The sequence below is a fragment of the Ascidia mentula genome, chromosome 4 (assembly GCF_947561715.1).
Source record: "Ascidia mentula chromosome 4, kaAscMent1.1, whole genome shotgun sequence".
In the NCBI taxonomy this organism is placed as follows: domain Eukaryota; kingdom Metazoa; phylum Chordata; class Ascidiacea; order Phlebobranchia; family Ascidiidae; genus Ascidia; species Ascidia mentula.
In genome coordinates, this window is record NC_138569.1 from 9,263,067 (window position 1) to 9,281,271 (window position 18,205).

The 18,205-nt window shown below is 37.5% G+C and overlaps 4 protein-coding genes across 5 annotated transcripts; 3 read left to right on the forward strand and 1 right to left on the reverse strand.

Annotated features, from left to right (window-relative positions):
- The first annotated feature begins 3,305 nt into the window (after positions 1–3,305).
- On the forward strand, positions 3,306–5,505 carry LOC145897359 (uncharacterized). The gene is made up of 5 exons (XM_082985613.1): positions 3,306–3,650; positions 3,975–4,160; positions 4,222–4,322; positions 4,625–4,759; positions 5,220–5,505. The coding sequence occupies exons 1-5, from the start codon at positions 3,401–3,403 to the stop codon at positions 5,415–5,417; spliced, it is 870 nt and encodes a 289-aa protein (XP_082841739.1). The 5' UTR covers positions 3,306–3,400; the 3' UTR covers positions 5,418–5,505.
- Positions 5,478–6,745, forward strand: LOC145897358 (28S rRNA (uridine-N(3))-methyltransferase-like). Its single transcript, XM_082985612.1, has 2 exons — positions 5,478–5,806; positions 5,944–6,745. Exons 1-2 carry the CDS (start codon positions 5,546–5,548, stop codon positions 6,742–6,744), a joined length of 1,062 nt encoding a protein of 353 aa, XP_082841738.1. The 5' UTR covers positions 5,478–5,545; the 3' UTR covers position 6,745.
- Positions 6,746–7,137: 392 nt separating this feature from the next.
- On the reverse strand, positions 7,138–11,063 carry LOC145897357 (uncharacterized). The gene is made up of 7 exons (XM_082985611.1): positions 10,934–11,063; positions 9,817–9,921; positions 9,581–9,651; positions 9,327–9,414; positions 8,817–8,906; positions 8,033–8,106; positions 7,138–7,944 (listed from the first exon to the last, which is right to left on the reverse strand). Exons 2-7 carry the CDS (start codon positions 9,905–9,907, stop codon positions 7,147–7,149), a joined length of 1,212 nt encoding a protein of 403 aa, XP_082841737.1. The 5' UTR covers positions 9,908–9,921; positions 10,934–11,063; the 3' UTR covers positions 7,138–7,146.
- A 4,542-nt stretch (positions 11,064–15,605) lies between these two features.
- Positions 15,606–18,177, forward strand: LOC145898796 (uncharacterized). 2 transcript variants are annotated; one of them, XM_082987414.1, is made up of 9 exons: positions 15,606–15,781; positions 15,910–15,988; positions 16,104–16,208; positions 16,370–16,522; positions 16,630–16,737; positions 16,844–16,914; positions 17,567–17,699; positions 17,885–17,962; positions 18,040–18,177. In XM_082987414.1, the coding sequence occupies exons 1-9, from the start codon at positions 15,714–15,716 to the stop codon at positions 18,148–18,150; spliced, it is 906 nt and encodes a 301-aa protein (XP_082843540.1). In that variant the 5' UTR covers positions 15,606–15,713; the 3' UTR covers positions 18,151–18,177. The 2 variants fall into 2 exon arrangements, with proteins under 2 accessions (XP_082843540.1, XP_082843541.1); XM_082987415.1 differs by having other exon boundaries at positions 16,630–16,734; positions 16,835–16,914.
- Positions 18,178–18,205: the final 28 nt, after the last annotated feature.

The window sequence follows — 18,205 nt, forward strand, 5'->3', positions numbered from 1 at the left end:
GGCTACCGAAAGTTCCACTGGCGCATACAACCAACTGCTTGTATTTCGCTGTACTTACCACCGTGGCTGTCTGGTCAACGCATACTCTGATCAAAACATGGACAAAGAGTTCTGTGCATGTCTTGCTTCTGGGAAGTCTAAACGATGCGCATAGGTTTTGAACGGCAGATGAGGCCAACGTTGATGAACCACTGGCAGATGTTAGGGATGATCCATATTCCGTTGGGCATCTAAAATGTACGCCTTATTGATCGAGTACTTTGTTTAGAAACTCCATGTATGTACCCTTCAGTAAAAAGTGGGACAGTTTGTGGGTCTCCTGGAACTGGTAATGTAGAGGAACACGACAACACCAAATATTCTATTACAGAGCTCTTCGGAGGCATTTGGTCCAAAGCGGTGTCCAGCTGGTATAAAAACCTTCGTAGGAAATGTAGTCGCACATAATATCAAAATAGAAACTTACCAAGGGTGTGATTTGAAATCCTAGATGCACGATTTGGCCAACCGTGTAGAGGGCAGATTGGCGAATGGATAGATCTGCCGGGCATTCTTCGACGCATGTGGAAACTTTGCACAAGGTTGAAGTTACGCTGTATTCCAGCTCGTCCATAAGAAATATGTTCTGCTCATCCACTCTGCCATGAGTAACAGGTTTGTTAAGCTAATGTAGTTCGCTAGGATCACTAGTATACGTCTATATATGCGTACAATGGTTGTATGGAAGTGTAAACACTGTACAGGTTGGAGTAAATGCATTGGATTCCGATGACACCCATTGGCATGTCATAGAAGTCCGGTTGAACACCAAATTTTTTATTGATCCAAACTTTGTTCTGGAAAACCACACGTTCGGCTCCATCAACTCCAACTTCAGTAGCGGCTGACCCCCCGCACTGGGTGTAGGGATGTGGTATTGTGATTTTGTAAACTCCATCTATTATCTCGGCTGTATGTACAGTATGATGTTGTTACCTTGTGCAATATAAGCACTATATGTATAGCTAACCCCTGCATTGTGAAGCTGCACTTCCGTCGCCGTCCACAGTTGGGGATACATACAAGTAACTGTTCTTCTGATTTTCGTCGAACTCTTCGTAAAATTGTCTCGAAACTTCCACAATGATTGCGTTTTCGTTGCAGATCAGTGTTGGAATTTCTACAATGCAATGAATGCGGTCAACTTATTTTCCATCCAATGCTGTACTCTTGGTACATAAGTAAATCACACCTATATCACAATGTCTTCCCAAATATCCAGCCGTTGAAAGGCAAATGTAGCCCATCTCGTGTTGACACGATTCTACACAGGCACAGTCACCAGAGCATGGTTCGGACGAGCAAGCCACTGGGTTGTCTACATTTGTTTGCGTGGTTGCGGTGTATATTATTTCTTCGCAATAGGAGCCACCGAAACCAATTAAGCAGTTACACCTGTCAACGCAAAATGCATAGTTATAAAAGTCATCTTTTCCATCCATATTCTATGAAGGTTTTGTCCATTTAGGCTCCTTCTCTTGCCAAACAAATAACTTACAGAAAAGTTACACCACTTTGCAAACACGTTCCGCCATTCCTACACAAAACTCTGTCACATGGGGAAGTCTCGCATCTCTTTCCAGTGTAACCGGGGTTGCAATTGATGCACCTTTGAACACAAGATTACTGGTCACCAAGGGTGCCTTTTGTAGCAATCGAAAATACTAACGATAGGTCTCCGGATATGGATGGGACGCACAAGCCTCCGTGTTCGCAATATCCCGCATAACAAGCGCTCTCATCACACATGAAACCGGAATACCCGGGAGGACATTCGCATCTGTTTACATTGTGAGATTAATTTTGTCGAAAGAACAGTTTCTTTGATATTACAATGTCAACAGCAATACAATATTGGTGCAAGTTATTTTCAAAATTCTCACGTAAATCCGGGATAAATAGATGCAACTCGACAAACTCCACCGTTTAGGCAAGTTCCAGGAAGGCATATGGAGTCCGTGCAGTGATGACCAGTGTAGCCTGGCAAGCAAATGCATCTGAACAAAACGTACTGGCATGAACATTAATATAAGTACGATGCTGGAGTTTTTGTTTCAACTTAACATACTTGTTATTAAGCGAGCAAGTGCCTCCGTTTCGGCAAGGCATGTAAAGACAGGGAGTGGAGGGATCGAAACACGTTGGATTACCACTGTTGGCACAAATAGATAGAATAAAAATGCTATGCCGACGTAATTATTATCCACCTGTATATCGCGCAAAGTTCTCCGGGCCCACAGATCTTGGATGGAGGGCAACCCAAACTAGTCCTTGTTGAAATGCCAGAATCTTCCCCCGCTGCATTGCCAGAAGACTCTGTAGACATCAATTCGTGCTTATACAGTGCATTAAAGAATAGTTAGTAGTTCATGCACGCATGAATTTATACGATTAACGTTTGGTTTTACCAATGATATTATCTAGTATCAAAGATAGAGTCAGCGACGTATCCTCGTCTGCAACAGCATCGGCATCAACCACGTTGAGTGCAGACCCTGTCAAAACAACAACGCTTTCAATGGGAAGTTTACTAACATATGCCATTGTTACCCTTTCCAAAAAAAGCCAACAAATAAATCAACGAACACCTGAAAGCAAACAATGTTACAAAACACAACCACAAGTTTCGCACATGACAACCGCTGTTGTCAGCAGAGCCATAAGTATATACTTACAAGATTTTACCCTCCATAATAAACAAAACTAAGAAAACTTAAATCGTGATCAACAGGAAACAAGGCAAAGCAAAAACACTGCAGTTTCCGCAGCGCAGCTTTTATTCAATTAAATACGTGTGGAAATGTGATGGATGCGCTGATTGGCCAATGCGTTTTGTAAATAGATAATTTCCCTCTGATGTTAAAAAGTATGACAGGGGTTTACTTTTTGAAAAAGACTTAGTTGACAACTACATCTAATTTTCCGACATGTTTGTCCAAAAATAGTGTTTTTTTTGTAGAAAAGTTCCAAAACCGAATATTTTTATAGTAGCCCAATTTAGATGTATATTTCAATGCATCGATTATTAGGTCATAATTGTTTAGTTTTCATAGCAAACATACTTTCACAAATATGTTGATGTCTAAACTTTACTTCAGTTTCATGCCGTTACACAATTGGTATTTTAATTTTTAATTTCCACACATGGGTAAATCGCGTGTTGAAGGGGAACTCCCTGCGGGGCAGCGTGGTTTTGCAAGGTTTGTTATGTTGAAGGTTGTGTTTTGGTTATATACTTAGTCTGACAACAATCATTGCAGGTTCTTGCTTCAAACAGCATTAGACATTGTTTCTATGCTTAGATTAATACAATTTGATAAATCATAAATGACACAGAAACTACATCAATTGCAAAAAGAACATGCTCAAGAATATACATAGGTTCTCCTTACTTTTGCTTTCAAGAAGGGTAAAGTCACACCCATACTTTGATGGCGGTAGAAGAAGGTGCCTTTCACAAGATATGAAGTCTAATAATTCCAACAAAAGAAAGTTAGTGGAGGAAACAAAGATTTTTGAGGTTGCACTGCGAAAACTGGATGAAATGAGGCGAATGTACACATGGAGAGGAAAAGTTATAATCGCTTCATTTGGATGCATTCTTATTGCAGGTATTAAAGTTACAGTAGCGAGTGTTTTATTTTTTTGGAACAAGCAATGGGATTTATACAGTATGATTACAAGATGTAAAAAGACCCTTTATCTGGAACAGGCAAAGATCCAGATTAAACATTCCAGATTATTTAAAGTAATTTGTTAAGAATGAGATTTTACATCATTTGTGTCTCTGCTGTATGATAACCAAGTTCTGTAGTATTTTACAAGCAGTATGTGGAATTTGCATATGTTTTTAGGATTTAAAACAAAAGATGGTATCAAAAAAAACTAATGTTACAATATTTTTGATGTCTCCTCTTCTCTTTGTGCCTTTTTAGGGGCATATGTGTACTTCTTTAAAGATGAAATGCGTGACATCATGGTTGAAGAGGTTTCAACAGTTGCCAAGCGATCACTTGAAGATGAAAACTTACTGAACAAAACAGAACAACTTTCAAAAGACTTAGTTCACAACTTGCTACATGATCCAACACTTAAGGAACAATCCAGCAAATTTGTTTTGGGTATAATTTACTGCAATTTTGGTGATTGTTAAAGAATTTCAATAGTGCACATTATGTTTAGACATTTTATCAAGCACCGAAACAAAGCAAGCTGCCTCAAACCTACTTTTGTCCATTGTCAAAGATCAAAAAGTGGCAGACGAAGTTGCAGGCAAACTAAAAGTATTCAATTGATTTTGTTCAACCTAAAATTTGTAATAGGGCGAATAGGCATGTTTTGGTCACTGTGTGACCACATCCACAGGTGGTGAGCAATAGCTACTTTTAATAGACACGAATGCTGTTTCAATGCCTCAAAGGTTTTAAAGTTAAGCTACCATAAGTGTTTTATTAAACTTAGGAACTGATGGTTCGTGTATTATTATGGTAAGAAAAGCAATTGCCAAGTCAGCATCTGCTGACTATGGTTAAGATCCCTGTTTTCCAAACTAGAAGTCTTTTCATTAATATGTTTTTTGTTGCAGTCAATACTTGTGGGAATATTACATGCTGAAGAAACACGAAGTGTTGTACAAGAACAAATTGAAAAAATTTTGCATGACCCAAGTGTCAAATCTTCATTACAACATTTGATAAGTGATATAACCCACACACCAGAAGTATTGTCTTACAATAATTTTTTTTGTGCATTTTATACCAATTAGGCCTAGAACAGACATGGGGAACTCTGTCCTGCAGAACAAATCTGACATGTTGAGCTATTTAATCTGGCATGCCAAATGTTGGTATCAATTAGTGTCACTTGAGAAAATTTTAGTATTCATACTGTAGTTTTAATGAATTTTTATTGCACATTTTTTTTAAACTTCAAAACTTTTAAACATTAATCATTGTTAATGTAATAATCTGGAGTGTAAACAATTTTGTCATTTTTACTCTCATGGACTAGTGGCCTGTCTGTCAATTTTTTTTTATTTTGCCCACCCTCTGTCTACTACAATATCACCTGTTAGCTTCTAGATGTTGTAAACTTACAAACAAACTTTTAAATGTACTTGCAGCATTAAACACGTCACATCTTTTTATGAAAACATTTTAAATTTTGTTTGTACATTTCAGGTGCAAAATATGCTGTCAGAGTTTTTTCGCAATATACTTGCATCTGAAGCAGTCACTACCCAAGGAAGTGAGTTGGGTCGACGAATAACCACACAAGTCATATCAGACAAAACTGTTCAAGAACAAGCAGGGGAAGCTTTATGGTCAACATTGAAACTATCAATTCTGCCAAAATATTTTCATAATGCTGAAAAATAAAAACTTTTTTTCTTTAAATTTTGTTTCTATAAATTTTTATTTGTTTGTGTTTTCAGGTTATGTAACATGTAGAGCTGTTTAAAACTGCCTGACCAATCTGTTTTGATGCAATAAACTCATTTTGAAAAATGGAAAAAGGCAGTAAGGAACAAAAGCGTAAAAGAAAGACTGAGAAAAAGCTCTTCAAAGAAAAGCAAAAATTAAAAAAACTGGAAAAATCCATGCTAGCAGAAAAACAGCTCCAATCAATGGTGAATGAAGATAATAAGGATGGAAGGGATTTTACAATCAGTGTGGCTCTACCTGGCTCGATTTTGGACAATGCTCAATCACCAGAACTACGCACATATTTAGCTGGACAAATTGCCAGAGCTTGTGTTATATTTCAGGTAAATTTTTGTACATATACCACTATGATAAAATTTGCTAATGATTTCCTGTTAGGACTGATTGCTAATCCTAAAAAAGCTTACCTTTTTTTATGAAACACTATTTTTTGTTGTAAAATAGCATCATATTTCTCCAGGCTGACGAGGTGGTCATATTTGATGAGTCTGCAAGCAGCTCAGATAAAAGCACTGATGGAGAATTTAATGGAGTTGGGAAGAAAGGAAATCCAAACATTCAACTTGCAAGAATTCTCCAGTATCTTGAATGCCCACAATACCTTCGCAAATCCTTTTTTCCCAAACACCCGGATTTGCAGTATGCTGGCATCCTGAACCCTCTCGACTGTCCCCATCATATGCGAGAGGATGATGACGTACCGTACAGGGAGGGTGTAGTCCTTGATCGCCCAATCAAGTCTGGAAAAGGGTCTTTTGTTAACTGTGGGACCAGTAAACTTGTGCAAATTAATAAGGTTCTGCAGCCCAATGTGAGAGTAACCGTAAGAATGACCCCACAAGCTGAGAAGCACACAAAGTATCTTGAGGGCTTCGTTGTACCTCCAGAAGAACCTCGAACACATGAGGGTTTGTATTGGGGATATACAATAAGACTTGCAAGCAGTCTGGGCAATGTTTTAACCCAGTGTCCTTACAAAGACACAGGTAAATATGATGTCACTATTGGAACATCAGAAAGAGGAGATCCTGTGGACAAATTTTCTTTGGACAGTTTTAAGCATTTGCTGATTATTTTCGGAGGGGTGAAAGGTCTCGAGGCTGGTTTGGACTCTGACGAAAATCTCGCAGGAATTGATGATCCATGTCACTTGTTTGATCATTATGTTAACACATGCCCGATGCAGGGCAGTAGAACTATACGCACTGAGGAGGCCATTCTTGTTTCACTGTCAGCCTTGAGGCCTCTTATATTCAAATAACAGATTGAAACACCACCAAAACTTTATTTGTGTTTGGGGAATTGTTATTTGAATCTGCTTGAATGTAACTCGATTAAAAATTTCCCTTATAAGAAAAAAAGCTGTCTTTGACTAGTCTGGCAAAATTTGTGTCATTGTAAAAATTCCACGCACAGTGACTGTCATGCACAAAACCTGAACAAATGGCAATACAATTGAAATTGTGAACATAATCACACATAAAACTAATCAAGTAAACGAATCAAAGAATCCAATTCTAGATGCCAGATTAGGAGATTATTTTTTATGGTGAGAAACTTGTTGGATTTTGTTGTGTTAACACAGAATACCACACAAACAAAAATAGAAAATATTACAACGAAGGTCAATGGGAGAAATTCAGTAAAAGACATTCTTCATAAATTACTTCTTTGATCTTTGGAATCGACGTTTCAGGGCTTCTTGTTTTTTCCGCTCAATTTCTGAGGCTGAACATTTTTTGACGAACTGTTTGGTTTGAATCTGTGGAGGTAAAGTTTGTTGTGACTTTTGTGATTCTGTCAGCATAACAGCCTGCAGCAGAAGCTCTTCATCGTCATCAGAAAACAGATTCTCATTGTTTGCATTTGAAGGTAGTTTGTTATTGCTTATTTCTGAATGACTGTCTGGTACCATGCTTTTTTGAAATGGTTTAGGCATGTTAGATACTTTTAAAACATTTGAGGGTTTGGATACAAACTGGTATTGTTTATGTTTTTTTACACCAGCCACTGTTTGGATGTTATGACGAGGCACATTTTCAGGTCTTTTGTTTGTGGAAGGATTCACACAAACTGAAACTGGTTTAAAAGTCTTTGTGGCTTTTGGTTTAAAAATGCAGTTTCCACATTCTGTTTTTTTAATTTCTGCTGCACTCTTGGTCGAGTTTGATGGTTTGGAGCAAGCCTCCGTCCAACTATCTTCCATTATCAGCTGCGACAGTATTTCTTCAGGTATGCTTACATTGGTGACCTCGAGTTTGCGTTTTGGGGTTTTGCAGATTAAAACTGGTGAGCCCCTTTTCTTTTGGGTTTCTCCTGACATAAAAAACTCTATACAGTCTTCAGGTGTACTGAAGTCCAATTCTTCATGGCTTTTTGTAATTTGTTTGCTGGACTGAAGTTTTTCTTTTGGTTTGGTTGGTGGCCGCAGTGGTGTACTTGTAGAAACGGATGGTTTTGTCTAAGTCCAAAACAACAGGCTATTGAATTTTCAATAAAACTTCAAATAGATTTAAGTGGTTTGACTACTTTAATAACAGGTATCTCACCTTATACACATCACTCATATTTTGTAATAAACATTCATCGGAAATATAGTCATCTGCCCAAATGTCATCTTCACCTAAGTCACAATTGTTACTGTTTGACAATAATGGAGATCATACGTTTGCTAGTGAGTGTAAACACATGCTTTCAAAAAACATACTCCACTCAACATTTAAAAAAAAATTATGTAAGTAAGACTAACTGTTTCCATTTTATTGACGCAACCCCAAAATTTATATTACACAATTATGGGAATCACTCCCCTTATAGCCCTATGATGACAACAATTTCCCATCTTCCTTGTGGCCACATTCGTGTATACATGTATTTCCAAGGTTAAAATCTTTTGGCTTTCTTGTGTAACAAATATATAATGAGTTTTTTTTTATTTTTCTTCACATGTTGGTTGTGTCAAAGTTGTTTTCTCTTTTATTGCGCATGTCTCAACACAGCTGGTGGTCAGTTGCACGAAAGGTTTTCTGTAGCAAGCAGAACATGCTTGAGACAGGCCAGCTTTTTCCATTTGTGCATTATTCACTTTATATTGTTTTTTTTTACACTGACACTGCTTGTTAGCGGAATATATTTGTCCTATGTGGAAGCCAACAGATTATTAATTTTGAAAATACATGTTTTCGTAAATGCAACCCCCCAAAAATGATAATTTAGTTCACAAAGATCATTTTCACTTGCAAAGTATCCATGCCAGACAACACTTTTACAGAACAATTAAATGCTAGGTAAATGGACACAGAAGTCCACGGTATAAAATACCAAAATACATACATGACTGTTTGGCCTCATTGGTTTCAACAGATGCAAGTTGTTCCCCATTTCCTGATCTTTCAAATATTGAATCTAAAGAATTGTTCACATCTGCAAAAGTTAAGTGATATATGACAACACAGTATATATTGGGATCATATGTATACATTACATTTGGTAGCAAATTGAAATAATTTGCATGTGCACAATAAGACATTATAAAAGTGACTCTGGACCTGGACACCCATGGTGAATGTCAGTGTAATTTTTGAATGTCTCGATATGATACCTGTGATCACCAAGTAAAGACCTGCACAGTGCGGCGATCCTGCCAATCATACGATTGCATGAAACATTGTTGCATAGTTTTAAATACGGTTCATATTATTGCTGGCACAGCATAAGGTTTTTTTTTCATTATGGCCATGAATAGCAATAAGGTATTTTGGCACAAGTTTCAATTTTACTATAGTTGAAACAATATTATCACAAGCAAACTTGTATATTACACCTAGAAAAACTAATACAAACCATAGTTTTGTTTTCCCAATTCTCTAATTAACTTTCTTGCTGTATCGAAACTTTTCATATCCACCTCAAATAATGTAGTTTTTACTTTCTGAAAACATGTGTAAACCTTTTGTGAAATACTTACATTTATGAATTTTCTTTCGCAAGTTATACAGAACTTATTTTTTCTTACTAAAACAATACCTTAATAGAATTAAAGTGGGAAAATTTCCACTCCACTTCAGAGAATCCGTTTTAGCTAACAAAATTCTTACCTTGTGAACTAATGGCTTAATTCTCACATCTTCTCTATTTTCTTGTCTCCGTGATTCATTTGACCATGGAACTAAATTAAACACACAACTTGAGGCAATTGGTAGTTAAGACATTGTAGTCATGTAACATGACTCATGTGTCCATTGGGGCCATAAATTAATAGGTGCAAAACAGCATATTGAACAACAATACTTTTCTAATGTAGTTCCAAGGGAAAACTGATTAACAAATATACTTTGATGTCTTTGCCATGCAGTTGGAGTAGGTGAGTCACAGTTCCAGTATACTTCTGCTTCTGACATTGATTGTGATGATATATCTTCCATTCTGGATTATTATGCTGAGGAAAACAAATGTGGTCAATACTGTAAGCATTCTAGGTGAAATTGATAGCATCAGCATTCCTCTTTGTTCAAAAGCGTATGATAGTGCTGGTGATTGTTATAGTACAGAAGTTGTATAGTATAGAATTTAAGTGTGTGCACCTTAGCATTTTTGGTGCTGGTACTTTTCTTGACAATTATATGCTTTGGCCAAACCAAATATTTTCCTGATCAAAACCAATGCATTTTCAGCCAATCAAAAGACCATTGTTTACATGAAGTAGCAACCATGACTATGTACATTGATTATGATGGATGCATACAATGTAACTGCAGTGCATTTTTTACACTTGGTTTCGACTTCAATAGGTCTGACATCACAACGCTGCAGGTAAAGATTGCCAGAAAATGCATTGGTTTCGATAGGAGTTCTTTAATAAAACACATGTAGTGCAGCGAAAAATCCTTTTGTAGAAAAATTTTATGTTTAGGCAAAGCAGAAATTGGCAAAGAATGTAAGCACCAAGCACCAAAAAAAAGAAAATTTTCAATTAGAAAAAAGAAAGGCTTGGAAATAATGATAACTAGCATGTCTGGCAGCCAGTTGGCCTTGGTGTGCACTTGTACTACAGTGATGAAGTCTTGATTGAGCACGGAAAATAACAGTAGACGGACACTAAAGTTTATCTGCTATGTTTCTTTGTTAGAGTGTACAACTAAAAAAATGAAAACTTTCAATGTTGATATCTTTTGCAGGACTTCTATACTGACCTAGAGAAATAGGAGAAGACATTTGCATTGGATTTAGTGTCTTTTGTAATATATGCCATGATTTTCTCTACTCAGTTAAAGAGCATTTAACTAAATTTAAAAAAATTTCCAAAAAAAAGTTACCAATCTACGCTACACGCGTTTTATCGAAGAACTCGCATCGAAACAAACGAATGCATTTGAGCAAATCTTTAACTGCTGCATCATTATCATTGTAACGCGAAAATGTGACGCGAAATCAAAACAATGAATACTCACCAAATACTTGTTTTTTGGCTTTGTGGCAGGATTCCTACCATTCAAATGACTTTTTAAACCACATCTTATTCCTAAACATGCTCGAAAATCAAAACTCAAAACAATCGTGTTCAAAAATTCGCGCTTCAGTAACTCCCGGGTTATCCTTGCGATACGGTTGAGTGATTACCATTATTGTGTACTTTCCCTACAGACCACCCTCATTCTGGCAGAATTCTGGCAGAATAATTTTGCAAATTTGCCACATTTTACAAGGTACAACAGGCATAAACTCAAAAATTGGTTTCTTTTGGATTAGAATCAAATTACAGAGATGAGCAAGCATTTCAAACCTCAAAATCACTAAAACAAATTTTTTCGCCACTGTATCAATCAAAAAAATCGCGAATTAAAAAAATCGCCTGGTTTTGCGATTCAGCATAATGGCGGCATGCAAAAAACTTCCCTAATACAAAGAATTCTGCTCGGCGTTCTTGCAATAGGTGCCAATATTGACCAATATCACGAGAACGGAAATTTAATGCTCTACCACATGCAATTAACAAATTTGAAATTAAGGTGCCGGATGACCTTCAAATCGCCCATCGAAGACGACCCGCTTTTTGCGAATCAGCAGCATAATGGCGTAATGTCGGCATGCGAAAAACTTCCCTATTAAAACAATTCTGCTCGGCGTTCTTGCAATAGGTGCCAATATTGACCAACATCACGAGAACGGAAATTTAATGCTCTACCACATGCAATTAACAAATTTGAAATTAAGGTGCCGGATGACCTTCAAATCGCCCATCGAAGACGACCCGCTTTTTGCGAATCAGCAGCATAATGGCGTAATGTCGGCATGCGAAAAACTTCCCTATTAAAACAATTCTGCTCGGCGTTCTTGCAATAGGTGCCAATATTGGCCAATATCACGAGAACGGAAATTTAATGCTCTACCACATGCAATTAACAAATTTGAAATTAAGGTGCCGGATGACCTTCAAATCGCCCATCGAAGACGACCCGCTTTTTGCGAATCAGCAGCATAATGGCGTAATGTCGGCATGCGAAAAACTTCCCTATTAAAACAATTCTGCTCGGCGTTCTTGCAATAGGTGCCAATATTGGCCAATATCACGAGAACGGAAATTTAATGCTCTACCACATGCAATTAACAAATTTGAAATTAAGGTGCCGGATGACCTTCAAATCGCCCATCGAAGACGACCCGCTTTTTGCGAATCAGCAGCATAATGGCGTAATGTCGGCATGCGAAAAACTTCCCTATTAAAACAATTCTGCTCGGCGTTCTTGCAATAGGTGCCAATATTGACCAACATCACGAGAACGGAAATTTAATGCTCTACCACATGCAATTAACAAATTTGAAATTAAGGTGCCGGATGACCTTCAAATCGCCCATCGAAGACGACCCGCTTTTTGCGAATCAGCAGCATAATGGCGTAATGTCGGCATGCGAAAAACTTACCTATTAAAACAATTCTGCTCGGCGTTCTTGCAATAGGTGCCAATATTGACCAACATCACGAGAACGGAAATTTAATGCTCTACCACATGCAATTAACAAATTTGAAATTAAGGTGCCGGATGACCTTCAAATCGCCCATCGAAGACGACCCGCTTTTTGCGAATCAGCAGCATAATGGCGTAATGTCGGCATGCGAAAAACTTCCCTATTAAAACAATTCTGCTCGGCGTTCTTGCAATAGGTGCCAATATTGACCAATATCACGAGAACGGAAATTTAATGCTCTACCACATGCAATTAACAAATTTGAAATTAAGGTGCCGGATGACCTTCAAATCGCCCATCGAAGACGACCCGCTTTTTGCGAATCAGCAGCATAATGGCGTAATGTCGGCATGCGAAAAACTTCTCTATTAAAACAATTCTGCTCGGCGTTCTTGCAATAGGTGCCAATATTGACCAATATCACGAGAACGGAAATTTAATGCTCTACCACATGCAATTAACAAATTTGAAATTAAGGTGCCGGATGACCTTCAAATCGCCCATCGAAGACGACCCGCTTTTTGCGAATCAGCAGCATAATGGCGGAATGTCGGCATGCGAAAAACTTCCCTATTAAAACAATTCTGCTCGGCGTTCTTGCAATAGGTGCCAATATTGACCAATATCACGAGAACGGAAATTTAATGCTCTACCACATGCAATTAACAAATTTGAAATTAAGGTGCCGGATGACCTTCAAATCGCCCATCGAAGACGACCCGCTTTTTGCGAATCAGCAGCATAATGGCGTAATGTCGGCATGCAAAAAACTTCCCTATTGAAACAATTCTGCTCGGCGTTCTTGCAATAGGTGCCAATATTGACCAAATTTGACCATATTGACCAATAAGCCTTCTAAATTTATAACTTTGGCAGTATGCAAGTACAACATGTGTTCAATCATGTACATTTGCACATATCAGCAAACTTAGCAATAATACACAACTTTATTTGTAAAAAAATTGTGTTTGTTGACTTCCGGGGCCGGGCCACGTAGCAGCCTTCGACATGCTACAAAATGTTGATTCGCGGACTGCAGTTTGTACACCCTTGGTGTAAACAAATACAAAACATTTTTGCTACATTTTTAGATGATGGATTGCTTTCTACATTTCTTTTTCATGTGCTCTTTGGATAAAATGGCAACAAATTTTAGAGATATGTGACATATATAACGCTAAATACTATTTTTTCCAATACACACAAACATATGTATTTACTGTCTATCCTGTGACATGTGTTGCATAATTGATTTCTGTGACAAAATACTGTGAAAAAAATATGCTCTGTTTTCTGTGCAGGTCGTATTCAGTTCGAAAAAAAAGGAAAAGTTGAATTGTGATGGTTACTTTTGAGGGAAAAGAAAATTGAAAATGTAGTGTAGTTCATACTACACCTGACAAATTCCTGCAAATGTGTCATTGGTATGGGAGTCAGGAGATAATAGGAGAGGGGTTAATAAAATTTTCATGTTAGGTACCACGAATCCATACGAGTTGATAAACCCTTTGGTATCTGAGATCAAATCCTAATAGAATGCAACAGTACAGTCAAACGATAACGCGTGAAATATGTCCACATCAAAGTCATTGCGTCATAAGTGACAAACAGAAAGAAAGGCAATCTTCGACCAAAACGAATTTCAATGCCAGGACCAAACTTTATTTTATCAAAATAGGACTAAAGACCGCATATCAGCAATTCTATTAAAATAGTTTTGCCCGCGGGGAATGCCCGTCTTGTACTCCTGCGTCATATTGAGTCTCAGTTTCGTCACAAGACAACCGGTGATGCATTGGGGTCAATTTTCTGTTTAATGAGCAAGAAGTCACGTGGTGTAGCCAGGGCGATTTTCAGCGTGTTTGGTGCAGTTTTAGTGCATTTTTTTGCTCTTCTCAGTCAGTCAGACGTTTGGTGCAGGGTGCTGTGAAAAGTTTAGTTGAAAAACCATCAAAATGTTCAAGGGGATGAAGCACAAAATTGAATCTTTTATTGGCACCTTTTGCAAGAACGCCGAGCAGAATTGTTTCAATAGGGAAGTTTTTCGCATGCCGACATTACGCCATTATGATATGCTGATTCGCAAAAAGCGGGTCGTTTTCGATGGGCGATTTGAAGGTCATCCGGCACCTTAATTTCAAATTTGTTAATTGCATGTGGTAGAGCATTAAATTTCCGTTCTCGTGATGTTGGTCAATATTGGCACCTTTTGCAAGAACGCCGAGCAGAATTGTTTCAATAGGGAAGTTTTTCGCATGCCGACATTACGCCATTATGCTGCTGATTCGCAAAAAGCGGGTCGTCTTCGATGGGCGATTTGAAGGTCATCCGGCACGTTAATTTCAAATTTGTTAATTGCATGTGGTAGAGCATTAAATTTCCGTTCTCGTGATATTGGTCAATATTGGCACCTTTTGCAAGAACGGCGAGCAGAATTGTTTCAATAGGGAAGTTTTTCGCATGCCGACATTACGCCATTATGCTGCTGATTCGCAAAAAGCGGGTCGTCTTCGATGGGCGATTTGAAGGTCATCCGGCACCTTAATTTCAAATTTGTTAATTGCATGTGGTAGAGCATTAAATTTCCGTTCTCGTGATGTTGGTCAATATTGGCACCTATTGCAAGAACGCCGAGCAGAATTGTTTCAATAGGGAAGTTTTTCGCATGCCGACATTACGCCATTATGCTGCTGATTCGCAAAAAGCGGGTCGTCTTCGATGGGCGATTTGAAGGTCATCCGGCACCTTAATTTCAAATTTGTTAATTGCATGTGGTAGAGCATTAAATTTCCGTTCTCGTGATGTTGGTCAATATTGGCACCTATTGCAAGAACGCCGAGCAGAATTCTTTGTATTAGGGAAGTTTTTTGCATGCCGCCATTATGCTGAATCGCAAAACCAGGCGATCTTTTTAATTCGCGATTTTTTTGATTGATACAGCTGCGAAAAAATTTGTTTAAATGTTTTTTGAGGTTTGAAATGCTTGCTCATCTCTGTAATTTGATTCTAATCCAAAAGAAACCAATTTTTGAGTAAATGCCTGTTGTACCTTGCAAAATGTGGCAAATTCTCAAAATTATTCTGCCAGAATTCTGCCAGAATGAGGGTGGTCCCTACAGTGATAACATGCGTTGTGCTTTTCTTTCGTTTGTATCGTAAAATCTAACAAGAGACTGCTTTGCGATCTGTAGTTTTATTCTTGCAACACATTATTTTTTCCACGTTTTTCCCTTGAATGCTGTTTAGCTACAGTAATCTTATGATATGGCTGATCGTTTAAACTCTGCACATACGCAGGCCCAGTTCGAAGTAAAAAAACAAATACAACACTGGTAAGTTGTTAAAAAATGTTAAAAATTTTGTACTTTTGATACAAAGACCATAACTTTGACTTTTTTGTGTATGTTGGTTGGTATTTTGCTATTCTCTGCATTATTCAACATTTAATTAAATTTGACAGGAAAAATGTTGCAAATGGTTACAAGAGTCTCAGTGACCACCTTACAACACTTCCACAAAAGATGACACATGATGTCATGGTATGACATTAAATGAAGACACCATGAAATAGTTTACTTTTACATGAGGCATTTTTCTGTCACAGAATCTTACTGGATATAATTTCATTTTTTTTAATTCAAATATTTGTAATAGGTACCTTTTGGACCAATTGCATTTATGCCAGGCAAACTGGTACATACAAATGAACTACTTGTTCATCTTGGTGATTCTTGGTTTGCAGAAGCAACATGTTCTCAGGTATTATGTAAAAAAATGATTGTATTTCTCTATTCTCGTCAACAAGTATCATTTTTATTAAAGATATGGCCCTTATGTTGGGTTAAATTGCCAGATGTGCAATCTGCTAACTGTGCTTTTTAGTGTTCTGAAAATATATAACCGCAGATATCTTTGCCTAGGGTCAAAAAATTATTCACCATCGCTTGCAAATGGTTAACCAAAATTTGGAAGATTTAAACAAAACATTAAGGAACCTTGAAAAGAAGACTGAATTTTCTCATGAGGTTTTATCAGAAGGAGAAAATTCTCACAAGACAGTTGAAATTAAAGAGGTTTGTTACATGATCTTTTTAATTAAACTGAATGTAACACATTTTTTTGTTCAAAACTTCCCAAATACCTTCATAACAATAAAAAAACACAACTTTAATGCATGTAGAAGGTGCCCGAAAACTACCTCCACCCGAGTAGGTGTAAAAGAATTAGTAAAATGAAAGAAGGAGACAGAAGAATGAAACCACCCTCAGTTAGCATACAACCACAGCAGGTAAATCCTGACAACATGCAAAGAGTCAAACATTTTTTTATTTTTCTAATTGTTAGGAAATTATTGAAGTTTAGGTTAAAAACATTGTTGGTATTTTTTGCTCCAGCATGGAAATGAAAACCTCATGACACAATTAAAAGAGCTTGAAAAACTAGAAGTGAATGAGGCTGAACCTGGGTAAGGTTTCCTTTATAAATTTTGTTGGACAAACACTGTCAAAGAAAACAAATCACGGATTTACTCATTATTTTGAGAATAAAAAGTCTAGCCCATACTGTTATTAACATTGTCATGTTTGAAAAACGTTTCGGCAAGAACTTATGCCATTATCAGTTTGAATGACGGGGTTGGTGTAGCTCTATTATTATTATAAGGAGCTGACCTGACCGACGTCACAGATAAGGTTCGCGGGGGTGGTGTCGTCATTTTGTTATCGGCCGCACACCACCAGAGGCGGACAACGCAACGCAAAACGCAGAAAACCTACATCAGACAAACATCTCGAAACTTGTAAACGCGCATCGCTGAGCACCAACGATCGCCAAAATCGGAAGTGTGGTAACACCTACTTCACCACCCGACTCACAAGGTTATGTTTAGTGAGCGACAAATCCTTGCGTTAGCGGGAGACAGGTATCGTCTCCTGCTGATGGAATGGCTGTCCATACAACAGCAACAACCACAACTCAATGTGAACGGCACTTCTGCGCCACTATTTTTATTCAATGTTTAATGTGTTTTTATTTGCGTGTTAATAACAGTATGGGCCAGTCTTTTTATTCTTAGAACACTGTCAATATGTGCAAATACATTATTTTGTGTTCATCAGAAACTATACTTCTGCGCAACCAGAAGAAAAGGCGAAAAAAAGGGTTTCTTGGAAAATGGAACCCACAAACTCTGAAAGTCAAACAAAACCCCTTTGCATCAGATTCAAGCACACATCACCAGTAAACACTTCGGTACAACTATGTTCTTTTCTAGTTAGTTATAGCTTGCTGAGTTATAAAGAAGCTATTTAAATAGAAAATAGAACATTTTGTTGATTATGATGTGTGTCTGTGCTGTTGTTACAGCACACCAAATGTGATAAGCGGTAAAGTTGTTATTTTATGATTTAAAACAGTTAACAAAAGTTGTTGTGTAGAAACCCATTGATGATACAACACCAGGTGACATTGGCAAGAACAAGACAGAAACAAATAAATCAAACATAAATCAAATGGTAAATATGATACCTATTATCCGAAAGTGTTTCTAAAGGTATGCAGACAAACTAAATATGTGCTTTATTTCTGTCAGAACACAGCGTTGTTGGAAAGAGTTGTTGAACACAAATCGACAGCAACATCTTCCCATCAACAAAATGTCAACCGGAAAGTTTCTAAGTTTAAAGCAAACAGAACCAGATAACAATGAACAAAATTTTATTGTTGTAAGCAAAAACAAATGCAAAATGACTGATTAT

Coding starts and splice junctions, on each gene's coding strand:
- LOC145898796 (XM_082987415.1), top strand. CDS start 15,714: ATGGCTGATCGTTTAAACTCTGCACATACGCAGGCCCAGTTCGAAGTA. Junction 15,782..15,909: donor AAAAAACAAATACAACACTG/GTAAGTTGTTAA, acceptor TAAATTTGACAG/GAAAAATGTTGCAAATGGTT. Junction 16,735..16,834: donor CAGTTAGCATACAACCACAG/CAGGTAAATCCT, acceptor TGTTGGTATTTT/TTGCTCCAGCATGGAAATGA.
- LOC145897357 (XM_082985611.1), bottom strand. CDS start 9,907: ATGGAAGATATATCATCACAATCAATGTCAGAAGCAGAAGTATACTGG. Junction 9,652..9,816: donor TGCATGGCAAAGACATCAAA/GTATATTTGTTA, acceptor TGTTTAATTTAG/TTCCATGGTCAAATGAATCA. Junction 8,107..8,816: donor CAATGAGGCCAAACAGTCAT/GTATGTATTTTG, acceptor ATTGTGACTTAG/GTGAAGATGACATTTGGGCA.
- LOC145897358 (XM_082985612.1), top strand. CDS start 5,546: ATGGAAAAAGGCAGTAAGGAACAAAAGCGTAAAAGAAAGACTGAGAAA. Junction 5,807..5,943: donor GAGCTTGTGTTATATTTCAG/GTAAATTTTTGT, acceptor ATATTTCTCCAG/GCTGACGAGGTGGTCATATT.
- LOC145897359 (XM_082985613.1), top strand. CDS start 3,401: ATGCTCAAGAATATACATAGGTTCTCCTTACTTTTGCTTTCAAGAAGG. Junction 4,161..4,221: donor ATCCAGCAAATTTGTTTTGG/GTATAATTTACT, acceptor CATTATGTTTAG/ACATTTTATCAAGCACCGAA. Junction 4,323..4,624: donor AAGTTGCAGGCAAACTAAAA/GTATTCAATTGA, acceptor TTTTTGTTGCAG/TCAATACTTGTGGGAATATT.